The sequence below is a fragment of the Epinephelus fuscoguttatus genome, linkage group LG14 (assembly GCF_011397635.1).
Source record: "Epinephelus fuscoguttatus linkage group LG14, E.fuscoguttatus.final_Chr_v1".
Classification (NCBI taxonomy): domain Eukaryota; kingdom Metazoa; phylum Chordata; class Actinopteri; order Perciformes; family Serranidae; genus Epinephelus; species Epinephelus fuscoguttatus.
The window spans coordinates 8,177,791-8,197,245 of record NC_064765.1 but is presented as its reverse complement, the minus strand read 5'-3'; the positions used below and the strand labels follow the sequence as shown (position 1 = coordinate 8,197,245).

The window sequence follows — 19,455 nt, the reverse complement described above, 5'->3', positions numbered from 1 at the left end:
CCGTTTGTGTTCTGTTGATTCGTCTAAAACAAATCAGATAAACTGGAAATTTATTAATGTGCAGCCTGTACACTGAATAAAAAAAATGTTTGAACATTTCATCAGCTGTGAACGTCTTATGTCCACAGCCTGGCACCTTTTCCTGAAATTTGTTGAATCTCAATAGCGATGGCTAAACTCAGTGAGGCTAGCTATTGATTACAAATCCAAAAAAGAAAGCGTCAGAATTTTACAGTGAGTGGACAGTATTATTTTGCTTTCAACATTAGAGCTGCAATGTTTAAGCTTCAAATAACCATAAAGAGCTGCACTGTAGAGTAGCTACTTTGTTCTAAAAACAAATTAACGCAGACTTTCCCGACTGGTGGGTCACACTCCAAAACAGGGCCGTGGGTCCACTCTGAATGGGCCGCAAGTGACTTACAAACGTGTCAAGTTTGTAAAAAACACACTTTATTTTTAAGCACAGTAAGTTTGCAACACAGAGCTTTTATTTTGAAGTACTGTGTCCTGCTATAAAGTGAGTTACTAACGGACAGCAGAGACAGCAAACTACCCTGACGACATGGCCAAACACAAGTATGACACTGAATGTATTACACTGTGTGGACCTCAAACTAATGATGTAGGTGAAATTTGGACCCTGTGGCTGCACCAGTTGGGAACCACTGTTTTACTGACTGCTCATTTGGACTGGTTATAGGCTAATTTAGATTAAACAGGCTGTGTTGCCATCACTATAAAGGCACAAATATGTATTGCAGCTCCAGGCAGATTTTTTTTAAAAAAAAATTTTGGGCCACAAATGGCTCTTTTGATAGCATTAATTGCCAACCCCTGGTATATACAGTATAGGTGAGGACTGTTTTTAAACATTTTGACGCAAAGATTGAAACATTTATTGAAAACAATTTGTTGGGGCGCACTGGTAGCTCACCTGGTGAAGTGTGCACCCTATGAACTAAAGGCTGAGTCCGTCCTTGGCAGCGGCTCCGGTACGATTGCTCCCCATGACCCTTCGCTGTATGTTGTTCCCTCTTTCTCCCCTCTCTTTACTGTCTGTCTTGCAATAAAACATCCCAAAAATATTCTTAAAAAAATAAAAAATAAAACAAATTTGTGGATTAGTGTCAGTGGGCGAGCGTTACCGTGACTTCCTGTAGCCTTGAACCTACATGTGATGTACACACAGTATGTACAAGCTGTGCTCTCCTTGTGCTGGGCACACCCATAGCAGCTGACAGTTTAAAGAGTGAAGAGAGCAAAAACAAAAACACCAGCACAGTCACCACTTGGCATCGAAGAAAAAGCCAAAAAATAAACCCTGACTATGACTTCACAGATTACCACTTTAAATGCTGTAAATACGTCCACACGTGCTAAGAGAAATAAAAATTAGAGACTAGAGAAGCTGTGCGTAACAAACACGAGTATTTTTAGTTTCATTATTTATTAAAAAACAAAATCTGAATTCAATAACCTTGCATAACACACATATGCATGTGAAGGACAGAAAAAAGAGCCAGTCACCCAACATATTCCCTAAAACCAAAAAAGAAAAAAAAAAAAAATAGGAAAAGTTTCAGAACAAATATCACTGTATTGTTCCCTCTTGGTTTCTTCTCTGCAAGCATGAAACTCAAGTGCAACAAACAAAGAGCAATCAGTGCAGCTCGTCCTCCTCCGTCAATCTGAGAAGCAACAGAGTTTGGGTTCATACACATCTCAATATATCATACAAGACCTCATTTTCATTATGTTTTAGCTCGATTTTAACTTTTTGGTTTGTTTTTAATTTGATTAAAACAGTCATTTAAGCATATGACGCTAGACAACTGGAGATTATGTTTTCCAAAAATGTTCACAAAGGTTTTTTTTTATTTTTACCTCAAAATACGCACAGAATTTCTGTCATTCCTGATCTGTGTAGGAACCCCGTTAACGTTTACCGTCATGTTTCAAAAAGTACAAAGTTTCTCTTCTGCATATCTTGAAAAACAAAAACACAAATGTATCTGTGTATAGTCGAAATTAATCATAGTGTCTGATGTAGCATAGTTCCAGACAGCACCAGGCGAGCGTCGTGAGGGCAGCTATAGCCTAAAGGTTCAGAGTTTGTGACCAGATGATCACAGGTTACAATCCCTGGACAGGTTGGAAAAAAAAACAAAAAAAAACAAAAAGGAAATTAAATCTCAGTCAGGGTAGAGAATGAAACGCACATTTCTGTCCCACAATAACAACAACGACTACTACTGAAATGCCCTTGAGCAAGGCACTGAACCTCCGATTGCTCCGGCAGAGCCGCTCAGTGACCGACAGTACAAGACTGACATGGCAGGCAAGTCTCAGGTGTGAGTGTGTCAGTGTGTGCGAGCTTTCCTCTGTCTGTGGGCCGTGACTTCAAATGTGATTCTAAAATTTAGGGCAGGAAACACGAGTGAGTGCCACAATTATATGCTTATATCTTAATTCCAGAGACGAGGAATTCTTCCACTTTTTCCCATCAGAAAGATTCACATGCTCAAACTGGGTAAATCTTTCAGGGGGTGAGCTTTGATTTTTTTTGTGTCTCGAGTGGGGAAACAAAATCATTCTTGATAGCGGTGAGGAAAGCACGTCTGGTGACTGACGGCTCGTACACAATCAAACTACACATTTACCAATCTATTATCAATATCATCAGAGTGTCTGTTACTTGGATGAAGGCTTTTTAATCTTGGGTTCAGTCTGCGGGGGGGCGGTGGTGGCTCAGAAGTCGTAAAAATGAAGACGTTTGAGAAAAGTCTTTGAAGGGAGATTTAATGAAACCAACTCCCTTGGCTCAACAGCTACCGGCGAGGTGTCCCTGAGCAAGGCACCTACTGTGGAGGACTGTACTGGGGAAGCTCCCAGGTATGAATGTGTGTGGATGTGAAGCAGGGGCGCTGCTGAGAAGCTTCCCTGGATAAATTAAAATATTCCCACTAACTTCTCTTAGTTTGGATTGAGCCTGAGACCAGTGAGCGGCGATTTGAAGATGAGGTCCCAAGTCGAGTGAGAAATGTCACTTGGTTTGAAACTAAAATATTTAAAGAAGAGTGGGGAATACCCTCCCTTGGCGCCGGAAAGAAAGGCAGAACAAAAACAACTTGTGTCCCGTCATCATGAGTTCTTATGAGGGGACGTGGGGGCGGGAGGGGCCCCTGCATCGCCCTTTTGTTCCCGTGGCTGTGAGGGGACCGCTCTCGTGTTGTTGGCCAGAGGGCTATGTGGGTGAGGGTTATCAGGGCAGCGTCCTGCTAAATGTAGAATTGGTGTAGCGCCAGCCTGTCCATGAAGGGCTGCACCAAGTTGTCCGTGGCGAAGTAGAAGACCAGGCCGAAAAAAATGGAGATGGGCAGAGCCGGGAGGGCTTTCTTGAAGATGGCGAGGAGGAGCAGGGTCAGACACAGGCCCTACGGGGGCAAAGAGAAAATAAAACACGGAGGAAACAGCACATGGAGACACTGTGTACCAAACAAAATCAGCTCTGAGAGGAAGAGAAACTGCCTCTTATACAATCAAGTGGTTCAAGTAAAGTGGGGTTAGATATTGTGCTGAGAGAAACAGATGAGGTTTGCGGCGACTCAGGCTTGACACCAAAATAAGCAGTTGTGGTCACTCACAATGAGGATGGCTACGAAGCAGGCGAGCGTGGTGTTCCAGTCGCCGCTGGCCGAGGCCTTTCCCACCAGCATGCTGTAGAATATGAAGTCTCCAAGTCCCAGCTTGACGCCCCCTGAGAACACAGGAGGACAGTGCGTTCAGGGTGGAGTCAATTCAAACATGAGATTCGCCTCAGCCCCACGCCCTCCAACCCCCATAGAAATTATTTCTCAACTGTAATTACCGTACAAGCAAGAGCACCGACCCCATATTTACCCAACGCTTTAACTTTACAGAGCGGGGCCCCTGAATGGTGCGGACATGAAACCTAGCAATTGACATGAATAATCGCTTCCTAATCTGCTCCGACTGAAAACAGTCTGCAGCCAAACATCTAAGTCACTTTCACATACGCACTAATTTCACAGAAAAGGGAACACATAAAAACATTCCCAAAATGTTTTATGTGCTCGGAGAAGAGGGAACTGAAAGATGATGATTACACACTCAGAGAATTCATGAGTTTGGATTACAGAGCTCAGCTTCGTATTAGGCCTGGGAGGTAAATCTAAAATGATGATACTGTAGTGTTACCCTTGTGTTTGATGGTGAAACAATACATGACACTGGAGACAATGCAGGATTTCTATTGTATAAACACACATATGGAAGGGTTGTATAGGAAAGAAACACATTAGCTTTTATTTAGATGAGTAAAAATTGATGAGTTCATTGACTGAAAATTAATTTTGAATATTTTTATCATCAAATAATTGTTTGAAATTTTTTTAAGAATAAAAAGCCAAGAAAGGAAAGCAGAGGAGATCAGCACACCAATGCAACTGGGCTGGACAGCCACAAAAAAGTTTTATAGGCTGAGATTAATGCACAAAAAATGTCAATTTATTTAGGATACCCATGCACAAGAAAAAAAAGTAAATAAAAAATAAATGTTAGAATGGTATCAATTGAATTGTAACTCGGGAACCAAAAAGAACGTGACTGTGTTGTGGCCGGCAGCTATTTTATTTTATTTTTGTTTATTTTGTTGTTGTTTTAATTTAAGTGCTTTGTAAATTGATTTTTTTGGGATAAAGGGGCAGATTAAATAAGATTATTCTTCTTTCTGCTCCCTTTCATTCAGATTTGGGAATGTTGTGTTTATATTGTATTATTTTTTTTCTTTTTTTCAATGAATGAAATAAAAATAAATAAAAAAACTGGAAAGGAAACTGCAAAGGAAAACTGCTCAAATGCAAAAAGTAATAAAAAGAGTGAATAAAAACAGCAGCAAAAGTTTCAGCCCTTGACTTTCATCAGTGCTTTTTTAAATTATTTTTTGTACTTTTTCATTGCTTTTTAAAAAAAATATTTTTTGCACTTTTTTAGTGATTTTTATTATATATATTTTTATATTATTTCTTGCACTTTGAGCACCTTTCTTTCTGTGCATGGATAAATACATTTGATTTTATTTAAATTAACTGAAATCGTTGATGTCCTAAATGGGGCCCACAAGCAAGTCAAATTAAATTAATTTCCCTTTTTTATGCAATAAAATCTTTAAGCATGTTTTTGTTCATCTACTTTAGATAACACTTTATCAATATGTGAAACAAAATGGTTATATTACTGAGTAAAAATCAAAATCCTTCATGCAGTGAGAGGCCTTGTTCTGTGCCAAGCTATACAAGTCATAAAATGGACAGTATGTAGTACTGAAATAAAGCTTTCATTATCCATTACTCAGTCGAAGTGTTGTAAGAGAGACATGATGTCTTTTAAAGAGCTGACTGAACTCCAGCTTAATGGAAGGCCTGATCATTAAATTATTAAATAAATCAAAGACATCAGATGCCTCTTCATCTGTCAAACTTTAAAATATCAAAGCAGTTTGGTTTCTGCAGACACTGAAGCTTCACTAAAAACAATAACCTCTTGAAAATTACAAAAAATAAAGTTTAAATATTTGTCTCTCGGCACTCACTCTCCTCATCGTCGTCGTCAACAGGAGGACGAGCGGAGGGCATCTGCTGGATCTCCCGTCTGGTCTGGTCGGTGGACTGGAGCGGCCCCAGCTGGTGCTCCTGCTGGCTGACCCAGGAGGAGGTGAAGCCTCCGTCATCCTGTGACGGACTGGACGGAGCCGGGGATGTCACGGCTGCAAACAAGTGAAACCAGTAAACAAAACAACACTGTCTGAAAGGTAACCAATCCAGCACCAGATTAAACATCCCTCCATCAGTCTGACCGAACACTTTGACATCCGGCTCACCTTCTGGAGCCTCTTGTTGAGGTGACGCCGCTTCTGTTGAGTTCCTTTTTGGCCCATCAGTGTCGGCCATGTTGACGAGCCACACCATTGTAGCTGTGGAAGAAGCCAGAGAAGAAGTCAGAAAGTCAAAATACTGAATGTGTTGATGTTTGTGTGACAGGCAGAATCCAAACTAACTAAAAAAAAGGCAATTATCAGAAAAAAAAGTGTGCCTGCTTCCACTGATATTTAACTGACACTTCAGCTTCTTTCAGTGCTTCTGTTTCAACCGCCACTTCAACCCATCCTAGTTCTTCAACTTCATTTTTCCAAGTTCAAACATTTGAAGCAGCTTAAATGTCTTAAAATGAAGCTTCTGATGTGTACTTTTGTGCAGTCATCTTTTAGTTGAAACACTGAAAGCAGCTGAAGTGGCAGTTTAATGTAAGCAACAAAAGTGAAGGGGAGAGAGATGAAGTGAAAGTGCTGAAAAAAGTTTACATTTCAGGTGATGTGTGAGCACTGAAAGGAGAGGAATGTCATTACACGTGAATGTGCTGAAAGAAGATGAAGTGGCAGTTGAAGAGTAGGTGCTGAAAGAGGTTGAAGAGTCACTAAGTGGCAATGGTTCAAGCAGCTGAAGTGAAAGCTCTGAGAGCATTTGAGGTGTCTGAAAGAGGTCGAAGGGTCAGTTAAGGTCTCCCCACTGAAAGCAGTTTAAGCGATAGTTGTGTCAGCTGAAGTGAATGTGCTAAAGAGTCAGTTAATGTGAAACTGCTGAAATAAGTTGAAGTCAAATAACTAACAAGTGATGAAGTGTCATTTTAAATGAAAACACAGATTTCTGAAAGGATTTGTAGCGTTATTTGATGTCTAACCACTTTTGAGTTGAAGTGTAAGCACTTTTTAGCACTCAGAGAAGTTGAAGTGGCAGTTTAATGGAAAGCTCTGAATACTTAAGTGACTGTTAAAGTGGAATTGCTGACGGGAGTTGAGACTGTGTTCGATCTGCCAAGCACTGAATGAGGCTGAAGTGTCATTTGAAGTCAAAATTGCTAACAGGCAATTAAGTCACTTGAACTGAAAAGGCTGAAAGAAGTAGAAGTGTCAGCTGAAGGGAAAGCACAAAAAGCGATGGTTTAGGAAAGGAGTTAAAGCATCAGTTGTGAGAATGTAAGGACTTTTTAGTGCTGACAGAAGTTGAAGTGGCAGTTCTAGTTTCTGTATGTCTTCTTTCTTTGGTGTTTCATTGCCCTTCCTCTGTTCATCACAACAAAATGTTAATGTGTCTATAATCGGTGTCAGTGTCTTACAGGAATAGATGAGAGCAGGAAAGATGGGCTCGTTCCTCTCCTGAGCCGTCTCCACCAGGATCCTCAGAGGCCCTTTGGGACAGAGCACCGCTAACAGATCTGTGAGAGAAGAAAGAGGCCAGACAAGTGATGTTAGTCACCAAACAGAGCGCTCCGTGAGAGCAGAACAAAAACAGTACCCTGAAATGACATCTGCAGCAACAAGAGGCACAGACTTTACACGAGAAAGAGAGCAGGTTCACAGGTTTGATCACTCCAAAGAGAATATTAACAACCATAAACTTTGTCTTTCTTCTGTGAAGAGTTTACTTTCACATACGATGAAAAAAGGGAACTCAATTTCCAAGTTTTCAGGAATCACTCTGTGAGTCACTATGACCTCATGTCTATTTCCACTCCAGTTGCCAATTCAATATGTCTTCTTGGAAAAGAAACAAAAACATGTCAGTGCCTCTCTGACTAGAAACACTTGGTAATCAAACACTGTTTGAATATATTGGAAAACCTTTTTCCCTGATGACCTGTGTGCACTTTTCTTTTGAATGAAACAAGCTGCTGATTGTGCTGCATTCACACACCATGGAAGCATCAAAACCTCTGCAAACCAGACATTTTTATTGTTATTTTTTGGTAAGTATATTATTTATCTACTACTCATTGGCAGGTAAGGACAAACATAAACAAGCCTTTGTAATTAATACCTAATCTATACTATCTGAACCCATTTGTAATGTGTCAGGGGAAAAATCAAAGTATTCTGACAGGTTGAGCAACCACCTCTCGGACAGTGGTTCCCAACTGATGGGTCGCAGTCCAAAAGTGGGTCTTGGGTCCGTTCTGAATGGACAGCAAGTGACTTTCACACATGTCAAGTTTTTAAAGTACGGTGGCTTTACGGTACAAGCTTTTATTTTGAAGTGTTGTGTACTGCTGTAGAGTGAGTGACTAACAACGAGCTACTTGACAGAGACAGAAAACTAACTTGATGACATGGCCAAAGTCTAGTATGACACTAAATATATGTGACTCTGTGGAACATGAACTAACGACTAAGGAGAATCTGGACCCTGTGGCTGGATCAGTTGGGAACCACTGATCTAGAGGTATTCACAGTTCAAAAATGCCAAATCTGAACTCTACTGGACCCAGAAAATTAGTTCTGAGATCTGATCAGATCTGACCCGACATGTTTCTGCCAAGTATCTCATAGACCCCTGCCCCTGTGACCTGACTTTGGATAACTGGTTGAAAATGGATGGAAGGGTGATGGATAGATGTCTGTTTTTATTTTATTTTATTCTCTTGTCACTTCTTGTTGTTGTGATGTGAGCTGCTGTAACACCATAATTTCCCCGGGTCACTGTCCATCTTTCGTCCCCTGGCGCTGCTGCTCAATATTTTTTTCCATTTTTCTTTCACTCATGTAATCTGATCCTAAATCAGCCTAATCATCGCACAGGTTCCACACAGAACACTTATGCATTTCCCTCATGATCAGCGCTGATTATGGGTCTTTCTGGGTCCACTTGGCTATTACACATAATGACAAACAGACCCAGGACCAGCGGTAATAGAACTGGACCCAACTGACCATAATAAAACATAGAACCAACAACTCTCGGTACTTCTGTTCTGATTTCCAGCTTTTCAGGTTAATTTTGTGGCTGAATATAATTTGTAGCTTCTTAAAATATGAATGAGGATATTTTGAAACAGGTGACAAGCTTTACGTTTTAACACCAGCCACCAGCAATTTGACCAGCTGAGTTGCAGGTGACACCATCAGCCAGCCTGAGTCAGCCAGCCAGTTCACACTGCTGCAACTTCTCTCTGCAACGTTCTAAAGCTTTTTGTTTCGTCTCGTCGCAAATCAGTGGTCTGAACTGGGCTTTAGGGTTGAGGTAGACTGGTGAAGAACTGTAACCATCAACCATCAATTTCAGTTTTTTTCTCTCCCAGACTTCCTCTTCTCATAGATTTATCTTTCAACCCACATTTCCTCAAAGTATTTGCATTTTAGGTCTTGAGACACATCCTTCCTTTTCTCACCAGTGATGGCACTTGTTTCATACATAAAGCTGGAAAGAAAAAGAAGTCCTCTTAACAAATAAGACTGAGTATTTGTGTTAAAAGCTTCAGCCTGTTGTTCCACATGTTTTTAAGTTTGGCTTTGGTTCCAAATCCATTCCTTCCCCAGAGTTAGATTACACATTTTTAATTTTTCTTCAAGCACTGACTGAAACCAGATGACTGAACACTGGTGCACAAATACTTGCTTTTTCTTCCTTAGAAGCATACAGAGCAGGAGAGAGGGGAGGATTTACCGTAGACAGATATAACTGCTAATATGAGCCAGGCGGTCCACTCTGGCAGGTACTTGATGAAAACCAGGGCCATGAGGGCGCTGATCATGATGAGGTAGGCCTGCTGGAGCCGCAGCGGTCCCTTCCAGTGAATACACATCATGCCCACCACTCCGAAGTTCCAGATTATTATCGCCAGGGTGAAGTAGTCCATGGCCACGTTGTAGGTCTTGAAAACCTCTCTGTTAGACAGAGCGGAGACATGACAGAACTCCATTCATCATCGTAAAGACTTCGACTACCTGACATTTATGAGAATGTGTGGGAACTTTGGAAAATGAGATAAAATGCGGAGGGCTTACTTGAGGTAGATATAGGAGAAGAAGAACAGCAGGAGGAGGGAGGAGAGGAAGAGCCAGCCTTGGATCACCTGTGAATGGTATTTAATATTTCCACAGAGCAGTGCTTGCAGGTGCGTGTTACTTGTGCTTGTTTTAAAGTACCTGGACAACCAGCCTGGGTGTGGTGATAACAGAGGGCAAATACAAGGAGCACCAGAGAGTTTGGACAAAGTGAAATGCCATTATGTGCTCAGCCCCACCTGTCTGGAGTTCAACCAGTCTGAGATTAACATCATTGAATAGTCAGAGCCAAACTGTCTTTAGTTAAATATATAGGTAATTATGGCTGATTTCACTTATTATCCCTGATTAACCATTTTATATTCTGTGCAAGACAATCCACAGACCTTGATGTTAGCAGTTTCATGTAGGAACTATTTTCTTTCAACCGAACTACACCCACCAACCACATCACCGTGCAGAAGGACACGTGCATCTACTGCTAGCTCACGTAGCACAACTGAGCTAGCTAATGTTAGCTTAGCCAAGGAGGAGGATGCCACTGTTCACATCTGGTGCTGTCACGAGTACAAGACACTCGCTCATGAGTAGATGCACACTTGCTTCTGGGTGGTAAATACACACATGAGCCAAAACATTAAAACCACTGCAGTTGAAGTGAATAACATTAATCATTTTGTTACAGTGCAATGTCCTTCTGAGGGACCTTGGGCCCTGGCATTCATGTCGATGCCACCTGACACACACCACCCACTCAAACATATTAGAGACCAAATACACCCCTCTATTGGCAACTGCACTCTCTGATGGAAATGCGCCCCAGGCAGGACAGTACACCATGCCACACCACAAAAACTGCTCAGGGATGTGACAAAGAGCTCAAGGTGTCAACCTGGCATCCAAAATCCCCAGATCCTAATCCAACTGAACATCGATTGGGCATGCCGGTACTTTTCCTCACAACCCACAGTACTAAAAGGATTCGTCAACAATGCCTTGGTGCAAGACAACACAGGACACCCCCAGAGGTCCTGTTTCCATGCCTCGACAGGACAGATGCCCCAACATAGATCGGGCTTGGCTCTGACCTATCGGCACTGGTTTGTTCCACAGATGCTGGGGGGGCATCCACATGAATGCCAGGACCAATGGTTTCCCTGCAGAACATTGCATTGTAATGAAATGATCGATGTTATTCACTTTACCTGTCAGTGGTTTTAATGTTTTGGCTTATCGGTGTAGCTCATACATTGAACTGCCCACAACAAGGCCTGTGGATTATCTTAAAGACAGACATCTCTACAGCCATTATCTCCAACATTCGGCAACTCACACCAAAATAATTTTGATTGATAAATAGCACTACAGGTCTACACTAATCTGTTAGTTAGTTGCACCTATTACACCTATCTATATATTCTTACAGACTCTTCTTAATGCCGATTTTTTTGTTACGTAAGAGGAAAAGCACAGAAGGCAGTAACAACATCAGTAATGGATCTGTTACAGCTAAGTGTCAGAGTAAGCCATGACAGAGTGCCAACGTGCAGACAGAACAGGAGAGAACAGGGGTGTTGGAACTGGCACACCTAGCTGGAATGAAGCAATTTTAATAGTAGGTACAGGTACGGGTAGGACTAGGTACGGTGAGTCAGAACATCATCAACTGGGAAAACAGTCTATTAGTACATGGAGACCTCCATCAGTCTAATGATTGTGAGGGAAACACCCTGGGTGTGTCTGAAATGACTTGTAATTTACTAGATAGTGCAATATAGTTTAGCTAAGTAGCTCTTAGCTTACAAGGGCACTTAAATACATTGCAGCCGTCTTCCCTGATATTAATAACGCAGGGCTGGGCCATAAAATAATCTTGATAGGGGATTGAGATAAAATCTAAGTTGATAACGCTGATAAGCTCTAGACATTATCACTTCATATGAATAGATCTAACAGCCTGTCACACATCAGAAATAAACACAACAACAGCCAGTCAGGCTGCTGCCTCTCCTCTCTGCCTCTGCTGTGTGTCACTGCCTGTTTACAGGAAAACGTCTGAGCTCCACACACAGCGGAGGCAATAACTCAGACTTTAGGACATAGTTTACTTAAGTCCGCTACGACAATGCTTATTATCCATAAGTATAAGTACAACAAAAGGGAGACAGTATAATCAGTTTATCAGCCCAACGCTGAACAAGCAGAACAAACTTAAACAAATGTGGCATCTTCGGTCCAGACACTGCCTGCAGAAACTTGCTGCCTCCTCTCAATCTGCAGCCATTTGTTTGACAGCAACAGAGCTCGTTATATTATGGTATAGTCAGCTTAACTGTACATCTAAGAATAAACTTTGTAGGATTGTTACATTGGCAAGCAAAATAGCTGCCAAGCCACAAGAGCCCTTGACCCAACTTTTTACAGACAGGACGAGGAAGAAAGTGAGGAGTGTCTTGGCAGATAGCTGCCATCCTCTCTTCAGACAGTTTGAGCTCTTGAGCTCCGGGAGACGCTATAGAGTCCCTCTGGCAACTAAAAATGTATTCAAGAAGCCCTTCATCCCAAGTGCCATCAATATTATATATAACTATATAAACATAATTATTATATTATTCATTACCAGATTTGCAGTGAACTTGACCACAGCATGTGTGATGTGAGGTTTAAGTGTTTACCTTGTAGCAGCGGTACTTGTATAACAGCACCAGCACCAAAGTCATGACGACGATCACAGTGATCATGATGGTGGCGTTCAGGATGGAGTGGAGAGCTCTCTGTCCTACTGTGTCTGTGTCTTCAGGGAACGGTGTGTAGATCCTGGAGGTGACATTAGGAAGGCACATCTCAGTCACAGAGGATAAAGAACAGAATATACAATAAAGAAAATACTGTGGTTTTTTATTACAGCTTTCTGCTATTTCCAGAGGTTTAAACTGGATATAAGATAAAGTTATTAAATGTTATGTTTAAGTGCCTTGAGTCAGATACAGAAAGCTGTAATGATCTAATGCAATTACAGTGCTGAATTGATATTCAAACTATGTAGGTATAATATATGTTGCATTAACTCCACCTAGTGGCACGGTGGTCATATTGCATTTAATTCAAACACCACACCAAATGAGCTTTGGATCTACCACAGTCTGTCAGATAAGAGTCAGAACACTCACAATCTCTGCCCGTCATTCTGCGTGTAGAAGCTGACAGATTTTATGGTCGCCACAACGACCACCATGCAGAGGGTCACGGGAACGAACAGCATCATGACGTGCTTGGCCCCATATTTCAAGGTCAACTCTTCGTCCTCGTCCTCCTCTGTTTCCACCACACGTGGAGGCCGAGCAGCGGGAGGCTGCCCGTTTTGCTCTGGTCCACTGCCACCTCCTCCTCCACCATGGCCACCACCTCCTCCACCATCGCCACCACCTCCTCCAACATCGCCGCCACCTCCTCTGGATCGTGCTCTGGTCACCGCAGCCTCCTGTGGCTGCTGGGGGGGTTCAGAGGCCACATTGGTCTCCTGTTGGTCCTGAATGAGAGAAGAATCATTTTACATTTCTAAATATATTATGGGTTTTTAAGTAGGTCAACTTTAATTCTATAATAACCCCAACACTGTATATGTGCACACAGGCGTGAATACGATCAAAAGAACAACTCAAAACATGCTGACAGTAGACTGAGTGCAGCACACACAACTCAGAGTCAACAAGAACATGACTGTTGATCAAATATTACATCTAGGCATGGTCCAATACAGCCACATTAAGGGATAAAACATTTTGGGATGTCCTAATGGGCCAATGGTTAAAAACATATCGTAAAATACAGAGTACAAAGTAACTATGATGCTCAGTGCTTCAGCCTTTGTCACTTATTACGCCTCACTTCCTCCCAATGTTTCCTGTCACACCCTAATGTCAACCATCTCATAAAAAGAACATCAGATAGGGCTGTATTGAATAATTTGAAGGTTCGTTAGTAATGTTGACATTTGAATTCTAAGTCAACTTGTGAACGCTGTGCAGGCTTTTTTGCATGGCTGTTCATTCTATTTAAACCCAGTGGTTCTGCACAGCTGCAGATAGAGATCAGGCTGCACTCGTGTAACTAGTATTTCATAATTTGTAGAATTAGATTTCAGTGGATTGGAGGATTGTTTCCGACTCATTCAATTCAAATATTTCCGAAACCTCAAGAGAGTTGTTACATCCAAAAATCAAAGTGTACTGGACAAAGATAGACGTGATCTTTTCCAACACTCACAACATGTTTTTAATCGAACAAAATATTCTGCTTCAATCCATATTTGTTGGCGTTTGGCTTTTCAAAAACAACATTTCACTGGGGTCAAAAAACAGTTTGCTCCCCCGTTTGCTGCACACAAAGTGAGGCATGCACCTGTATTAATAGAATGGACTAGCAGCAATCAAACAGCACCATTAATTACACTCAATTATTGAGGAAAGTTGGTTTAGTAAGAATAATACAAACTCACTTAATCCGATTAATCACTTAATTTAAACTGCTGATGTCATAATATATGATAAATGGTAATTGGACTGCACCTGTATTGCGCTTTTCTGGTCTTAAGACCACTCAAAGCACTTTTACACTACATGTCACATTCACAGGCTGATGGCCAAGGCTACTGTACATGGCACCACCTGCTACTCATTAACCATTTACACACACTCACACACTGATGGAGCAGCTACCGGGAGCAATTTGGGGTTTAGTATCTTGCCCACGGATACTTCAACATGCTGACTTGACTAATCTTTTGATTAGTGGACGACCTGCTCTATGATGAAAGATGTTTGAAGCTTCATTCGAAAAACCTCAATAGAAGCTTCAAATGTTAAAAATAAATTTGACATTTGGTACAGCCTTAAAATGCCAGAAAAATAATCAATACTTTTTTGGGTGGGTGCCATTTAATGCTTTCCTTTGAGAGTCAACAATAAGGACATAACAGGAAATTGTAGGTGAGAGATCAGGAATGACGTTCAACAAAAGGTCCCCAGCCACCAAAATTGCACACTGTGACTTGCAAAACAAGATCACTTCTTGTTTCTCTCTTACACAAGTTTCACAATTCAAAACAAAAACCACACTTAATTTAGCAATCAACCTTTGTGAGGCGTGATGCTGCCGAAATTTATGCTCTGCATGTAAGCAGTACTTGGAGTGCTTGCTTTTATGACACATGCCCCAGAATCAAAACAGAGACACAGTGGTTCATGGTTGGTCCCTTAAACCCTTAACTCAATCTTGTCGATAAATTCTATCTTTAGACCATGTGAGCTTGAGAAAATCTGACCTCAGATAAATAGTCCAAATTTAACTCTCCGTACAAGTTATGAATCAACATACAGTGCATGTCAACAAGAAATCCTATTATCAGATCAGATACGCTTAACTCAAGCGTTTAATTTGTTTTTATAGGGAAAATTGCCTAGAAACTGCTCAAACACTACAGCAAAGTGTTATCAGGCCGTACATGTTTGCTGTTCAGATCTTAACTGGAACATTAACACCCACTAGACCAGTTTCTCCAAGGATAACAACGCTGCGCTCGTTCTCACTCCCCCAGCGGATCTGTCCCGTCAGGACAAAATAAAAAGACAAATCAAGGAAACTGTGTGAACTAAAACTGCCGGGCTGAGAGGCGAGTCAAGACATGTGGCGACCCAGACGTGAGGCAATCTCACCAGGTACACAGAAATGAAGACAGGAGGCATCTCTAGAGACTGTGCTGAGCAGTGAAAGCTGCCTCAGCTCTTTAACTGTACAAAATGACCTCACTGAGAGGTACACCACATTGTTTCTCAGTCCTGGGAATAAGGCCAACGCTGGTCCCAAGGACACAAGAGATTCGGACTTCTCTACTGTACCAGTTACTTTGCAGGGTTGTAATACTGTGCCAGTAAATGAAAATGTTTGTTAAAAACTTCCACTAGCCATTCTGGCCTGACTGAGCTGTCTGACCTCATTGATTACATGGCTGACATCACTCTGACTATGATATGCCGTTTAAGACATAAATTAAATGTTTTGTCGTCGAGCCAAAAACAGAGAAATGCTGTTGTAATGTAAATGAACAGCTGTTATGGGCTAAACAAGGCTTATGGTTGCTTGGTTGACTGTGAAAGTAGAGGGGACTTTGACTTCTTACCTGGGCCAGAGAGGCCACACCTTTATTTACTGTAATGCAGTCAGCAAAGTGCCACACTGGCATTTATGTTCCTAATTCAGAGGCTAACATTTTTCCTTATCAAGACATAATCATCCATGATCACCATTTACTGTATGAAAGGCCGGATGAAACCAGGGTAATAAGACTCCTCCACACTGTGTGGCATCACAACCTGACTGGGAAACTGACAACTCTTTCCTCACTGACTCACCAGGGAAACACTACGTTGCACTCAGCTAACACTGTGAGGTAATCATTACCCAATACATTAACACGGACAGAGATCCAGATTGAGTGTTAGAGCTACTGTGACACATTCTTTTATACTGACCATATTGTTTTCAATATCCTCTGCATTGTTCGCCATGGTTGGCTCGGCAGAGGCTTGTCCTCACATGCAAACCAAATTCTTTTGCCCTGGTGACAGAGAACAGGAGACAATATTCAGTTTGTATCACACGAAATAAATGCAATAAAAGGTTAATCAGTGACAACACAAGGGTGTCGTAAGGTGTACAGAGTGTTGATCCCCGGGAGGCAAATTTGAGGTTTGAAAATGACTTGCAAGTGATTTTAAAAAAACCCACAAAACACAGAGAGGGCATCTAATTCTGGAGCTTATCATTGTAAAAGTGGTGTTGTTGTCACAAGAATTTACACTGATGTTAGATACAAAAAAGAGCAGAGGTCTAATTATAATAATCCACCATAACCTGTCAATCACACTGTCATCAATCTGTCTTCAGCAGTCACATAAAAGACAGGTTCACACACCTTAATTCCCTGATATGCTCTTATATTTTAAACATACAAGATTTAAGATCCCCCAAAAAGTACCCGTATGTACATTCAAAGAGTTGTGATCATTCCTCATGTCCATACTGCCTGCAAGGTGATTCATTTCAAGTGTGACAATCCACAGTCCTCATTCTGTGCAGATATGCATTTTAAAGACCCCCCTCTCAGCTGACATTATCAGGTTCCAACAGGGTATTTCCAAAAGTTATTTTCTGATATGAAATTTCCTCTTTGTGTTTTCGCCACACAGCGTTTCCTTGCTGAGCTGCAGCGGACGGACGGGAACACGAGGTGGGAATTTTGTCCTAAAAAGACAATTGCTGCTGGAGACTAACATTAGCTTTGGCTGAACTTTAAAATACATGTTTGCACAGAACAAGAACTGTGGGTCTTGTCTCCCACCTCTAGGAGGAGACCAATTCACAACCAGTATGAACAGGAGCTCTTTCAGTGTACATGTACACTTGTAAGCAGTGGTGTAGTGGAGAGTATACACAGGTATATGGGGTATATCCACCTCTTTTTCTGGCTGTTCACAGAATACCCACCTACTAGCCAAAAAGCCACTGGAATACATAGAAGAGTACACACCCTTCCTCGTCTGTAACCCACCCATCTACCTAGTAGCACCCACCGCATCAACTACCACTATACCACTGGTTCGAAGTAATAGCCTATATCTAAAATACTGACTTAAATATATCGAAATCTGCCCTTTAATAAATATGCAAGCACCTATGGTGATGATATGGTGCATAAAAAGACCCTTATGCATCATCCTGTTAACATTAAAATGACACGCTCTGATCTAAAGTAAGATTTTTCACCATCACCTCCAGTAGGGATGTAACGTTCACGGTACTGATTAAATGCCGGGAAATAATTAATTATTACGTTACCCATTGAACTGCTGACAGCTAAATAAGACTTCTTGCTAACGTTACTTGGTAATTACTTCAAAGCTAACAGGTCATAACGTTAATTATCTGACTGTCTCCACTACTCATAGAGTTATTTCATCATTAGCGGCTAAAACGGCTAGTTAGCCAATAATGCCAAAACGGCAAAGCAGGCAGCGGCCGCGCTGGGAGGCTCAAACGCTCCATAACTTATACAGCTCAAACAAAATATATTTCATGAAAAGCGGGTTTTAAATAATTAAACTCACCTACTGTGAACGACAGCTAATTTCCTTGGTTTTGTGTTCTGGTGTGTTCTCGAGTAGGTTTAAAACCCGGGCGCTTTCTCGTCTTTGTTGTTCCTGTCTCCACACTGAACATCCGGCCGCTGCTGTAAACTACTTCCTGTTCCCAACCTTTTTCTTTTTTTTCTTTTTCTTTTTAAATTCTCATTTTATTAATTATTTAACAAAATCCAAGACCAGCGTCAAATGAGAAAATAATAATAATAATAATAATAATAATAATAATAATAAAATTAAAAAGTAAAAAAATGGTATTTAAAAAAAACGATAACAATGTTTCATGAAAAAATCAATTAATGAAAATAATAACGTTTAAAATCAAAATTAAATTTAGAAATAAAAATAAAATAATAAAATAATTAAATAAAAGAGTGTAATACAGATTCACTATACAGAGGATAATATTGAACAAATACAAAAGAGCTCGGGGTATAATCACACTTGTCAAAAATATTATTAAACATATAGATACAAAGTGCCTTGATTGCTGTTTTTTGTTAGTTGAACTATAGTTTATTTAAACTATAAAATTATTTAATTAAGCAGTGTCACATTTTGCTCAACATCCTTCAAGAATACTACACAAGATACATGTTTTAAATCGCTAAACTCACATTTATCTATTTTTACTTTTTTGGCAAAATCGTTGTCATTTTTTTTTTAAAACAAAAACATGCCTTCATTTTTTGGGGCGTTTTAAGAAACCAGACTTCACATTCCCCTATAATAATTTAAGGTCTTTGAAGATATGATCAATGACAAATCCGCAAGGTTCTTGGCAGAATTTCTTGAGGTGAGAACAACGTAAAAATATGCATAAAATGGTTTCAGTCATCACAGAAAGAGCAGTTTATGTTCATGTTTCTTTTTATATACATGTATTTCTGCATGACCAGCAGGGTAATGTTTGTGAATAATGTTGAATAACACTTACCTTACTTTATTCGTAATTAGTATTTATGAGGAAGCATCGCAGACTGTATAAATCCAATCATCAAATATGGATATAGGCTAACATTTATTATAATTTTGGGATATAGTGAAAAACACTTTATTCGGTCTTGTTGGCAAATATCACATCAATAAGGCCAGAGTGCTTCAGATTACACCAAATGTCCCTCTTTTTGTGTTTAACTACAATATCTCTTTGACGAACAAGGACGCTATTAAGACTTTCTACATAATTGACAAAATTAAACAATTATTTATACAATAATAAGTATTTTAATTATACAAAATACAATTTCATGTTGTTTATAGTAATTTTTGTTGCATGTTCCTTTATTTTGTAATGTTTGATTTTGAAATTATAATTTTCAAATTTCATAAAATGGAGTATAGATCTGTTTGTACAATTAACTGTTATATTTGAAATAAGATTAAAAAATGAAAAAA

At 40.4% G+C, this 19,455-nt stretch overlaps 1 protein-coding gene across 2 annotated transcripts; it reads right to left on the bottom strand.

Moving 5' to 3' along the window:
* Positions 1–790: 790 nt before the first annotated feature.
* Positions 791–18,161, bottom strand: psen1 (presenilin 1). 2 transcript variants are annotated; one of them, XM_049596205.1, is made up of 11 exons: positions 18,029–18,161; positions 16,390–16,475; positions 13,030–13,388; positions 12,535–12,676; positions 9,860–9,927; positions 9,519–9,739; positions 7,195–7,293; positions 5,903–5,995; positions 5,615–5,788; positions 3,648–3,760; positions 791–3,437 (listed from the first exon to the last, which is right to left on the bottom strand). In XM_049596205.1, exons 2-11 carry the CDS (start codon positions 16,423–16,425, stop codon positions 3,282–3,284), a joined length of 1,461 nt encoding a protein of 486 aa, XP_049452162.1. In that variant the 5' UTR covers positions 16,426–16,475; positions 18,029–18,161; the 3' UTR covers positions 791–3,281. The 2 variants fall into 2 exon arrangements, with proteins under 2 accessions (XP_049452162.1, XP_049452161.1); XM_049596204.1 differs by having other exon boundaries at positions 18,025–18,146.
* Positions 18,162–19,455: the final 1,294 nt, after the last annotated feature.

Coding starts and splice junctions, on each gene's coding strand:
- psen1 (XM_049596205.1), bottom strand. CDS start 16,425: ATGGCGAACAATGCAGAGGATATTGAAAACAATATG. Junction 7,294..9,518: donor AGCAGTTATATCTGTCTACG/GTAAATCCTCCC, acceptor CTTCTCTCACAG/ATCTGTTAGCGGTGCTCTGT. Junction 3,438..3,647: donor GCTTCGTAGCCATCCTCATT/GTGAGTGACCAC, acceptor TTGCCCCCGTAG/GGCCTGTGTCTGACCCTGCT.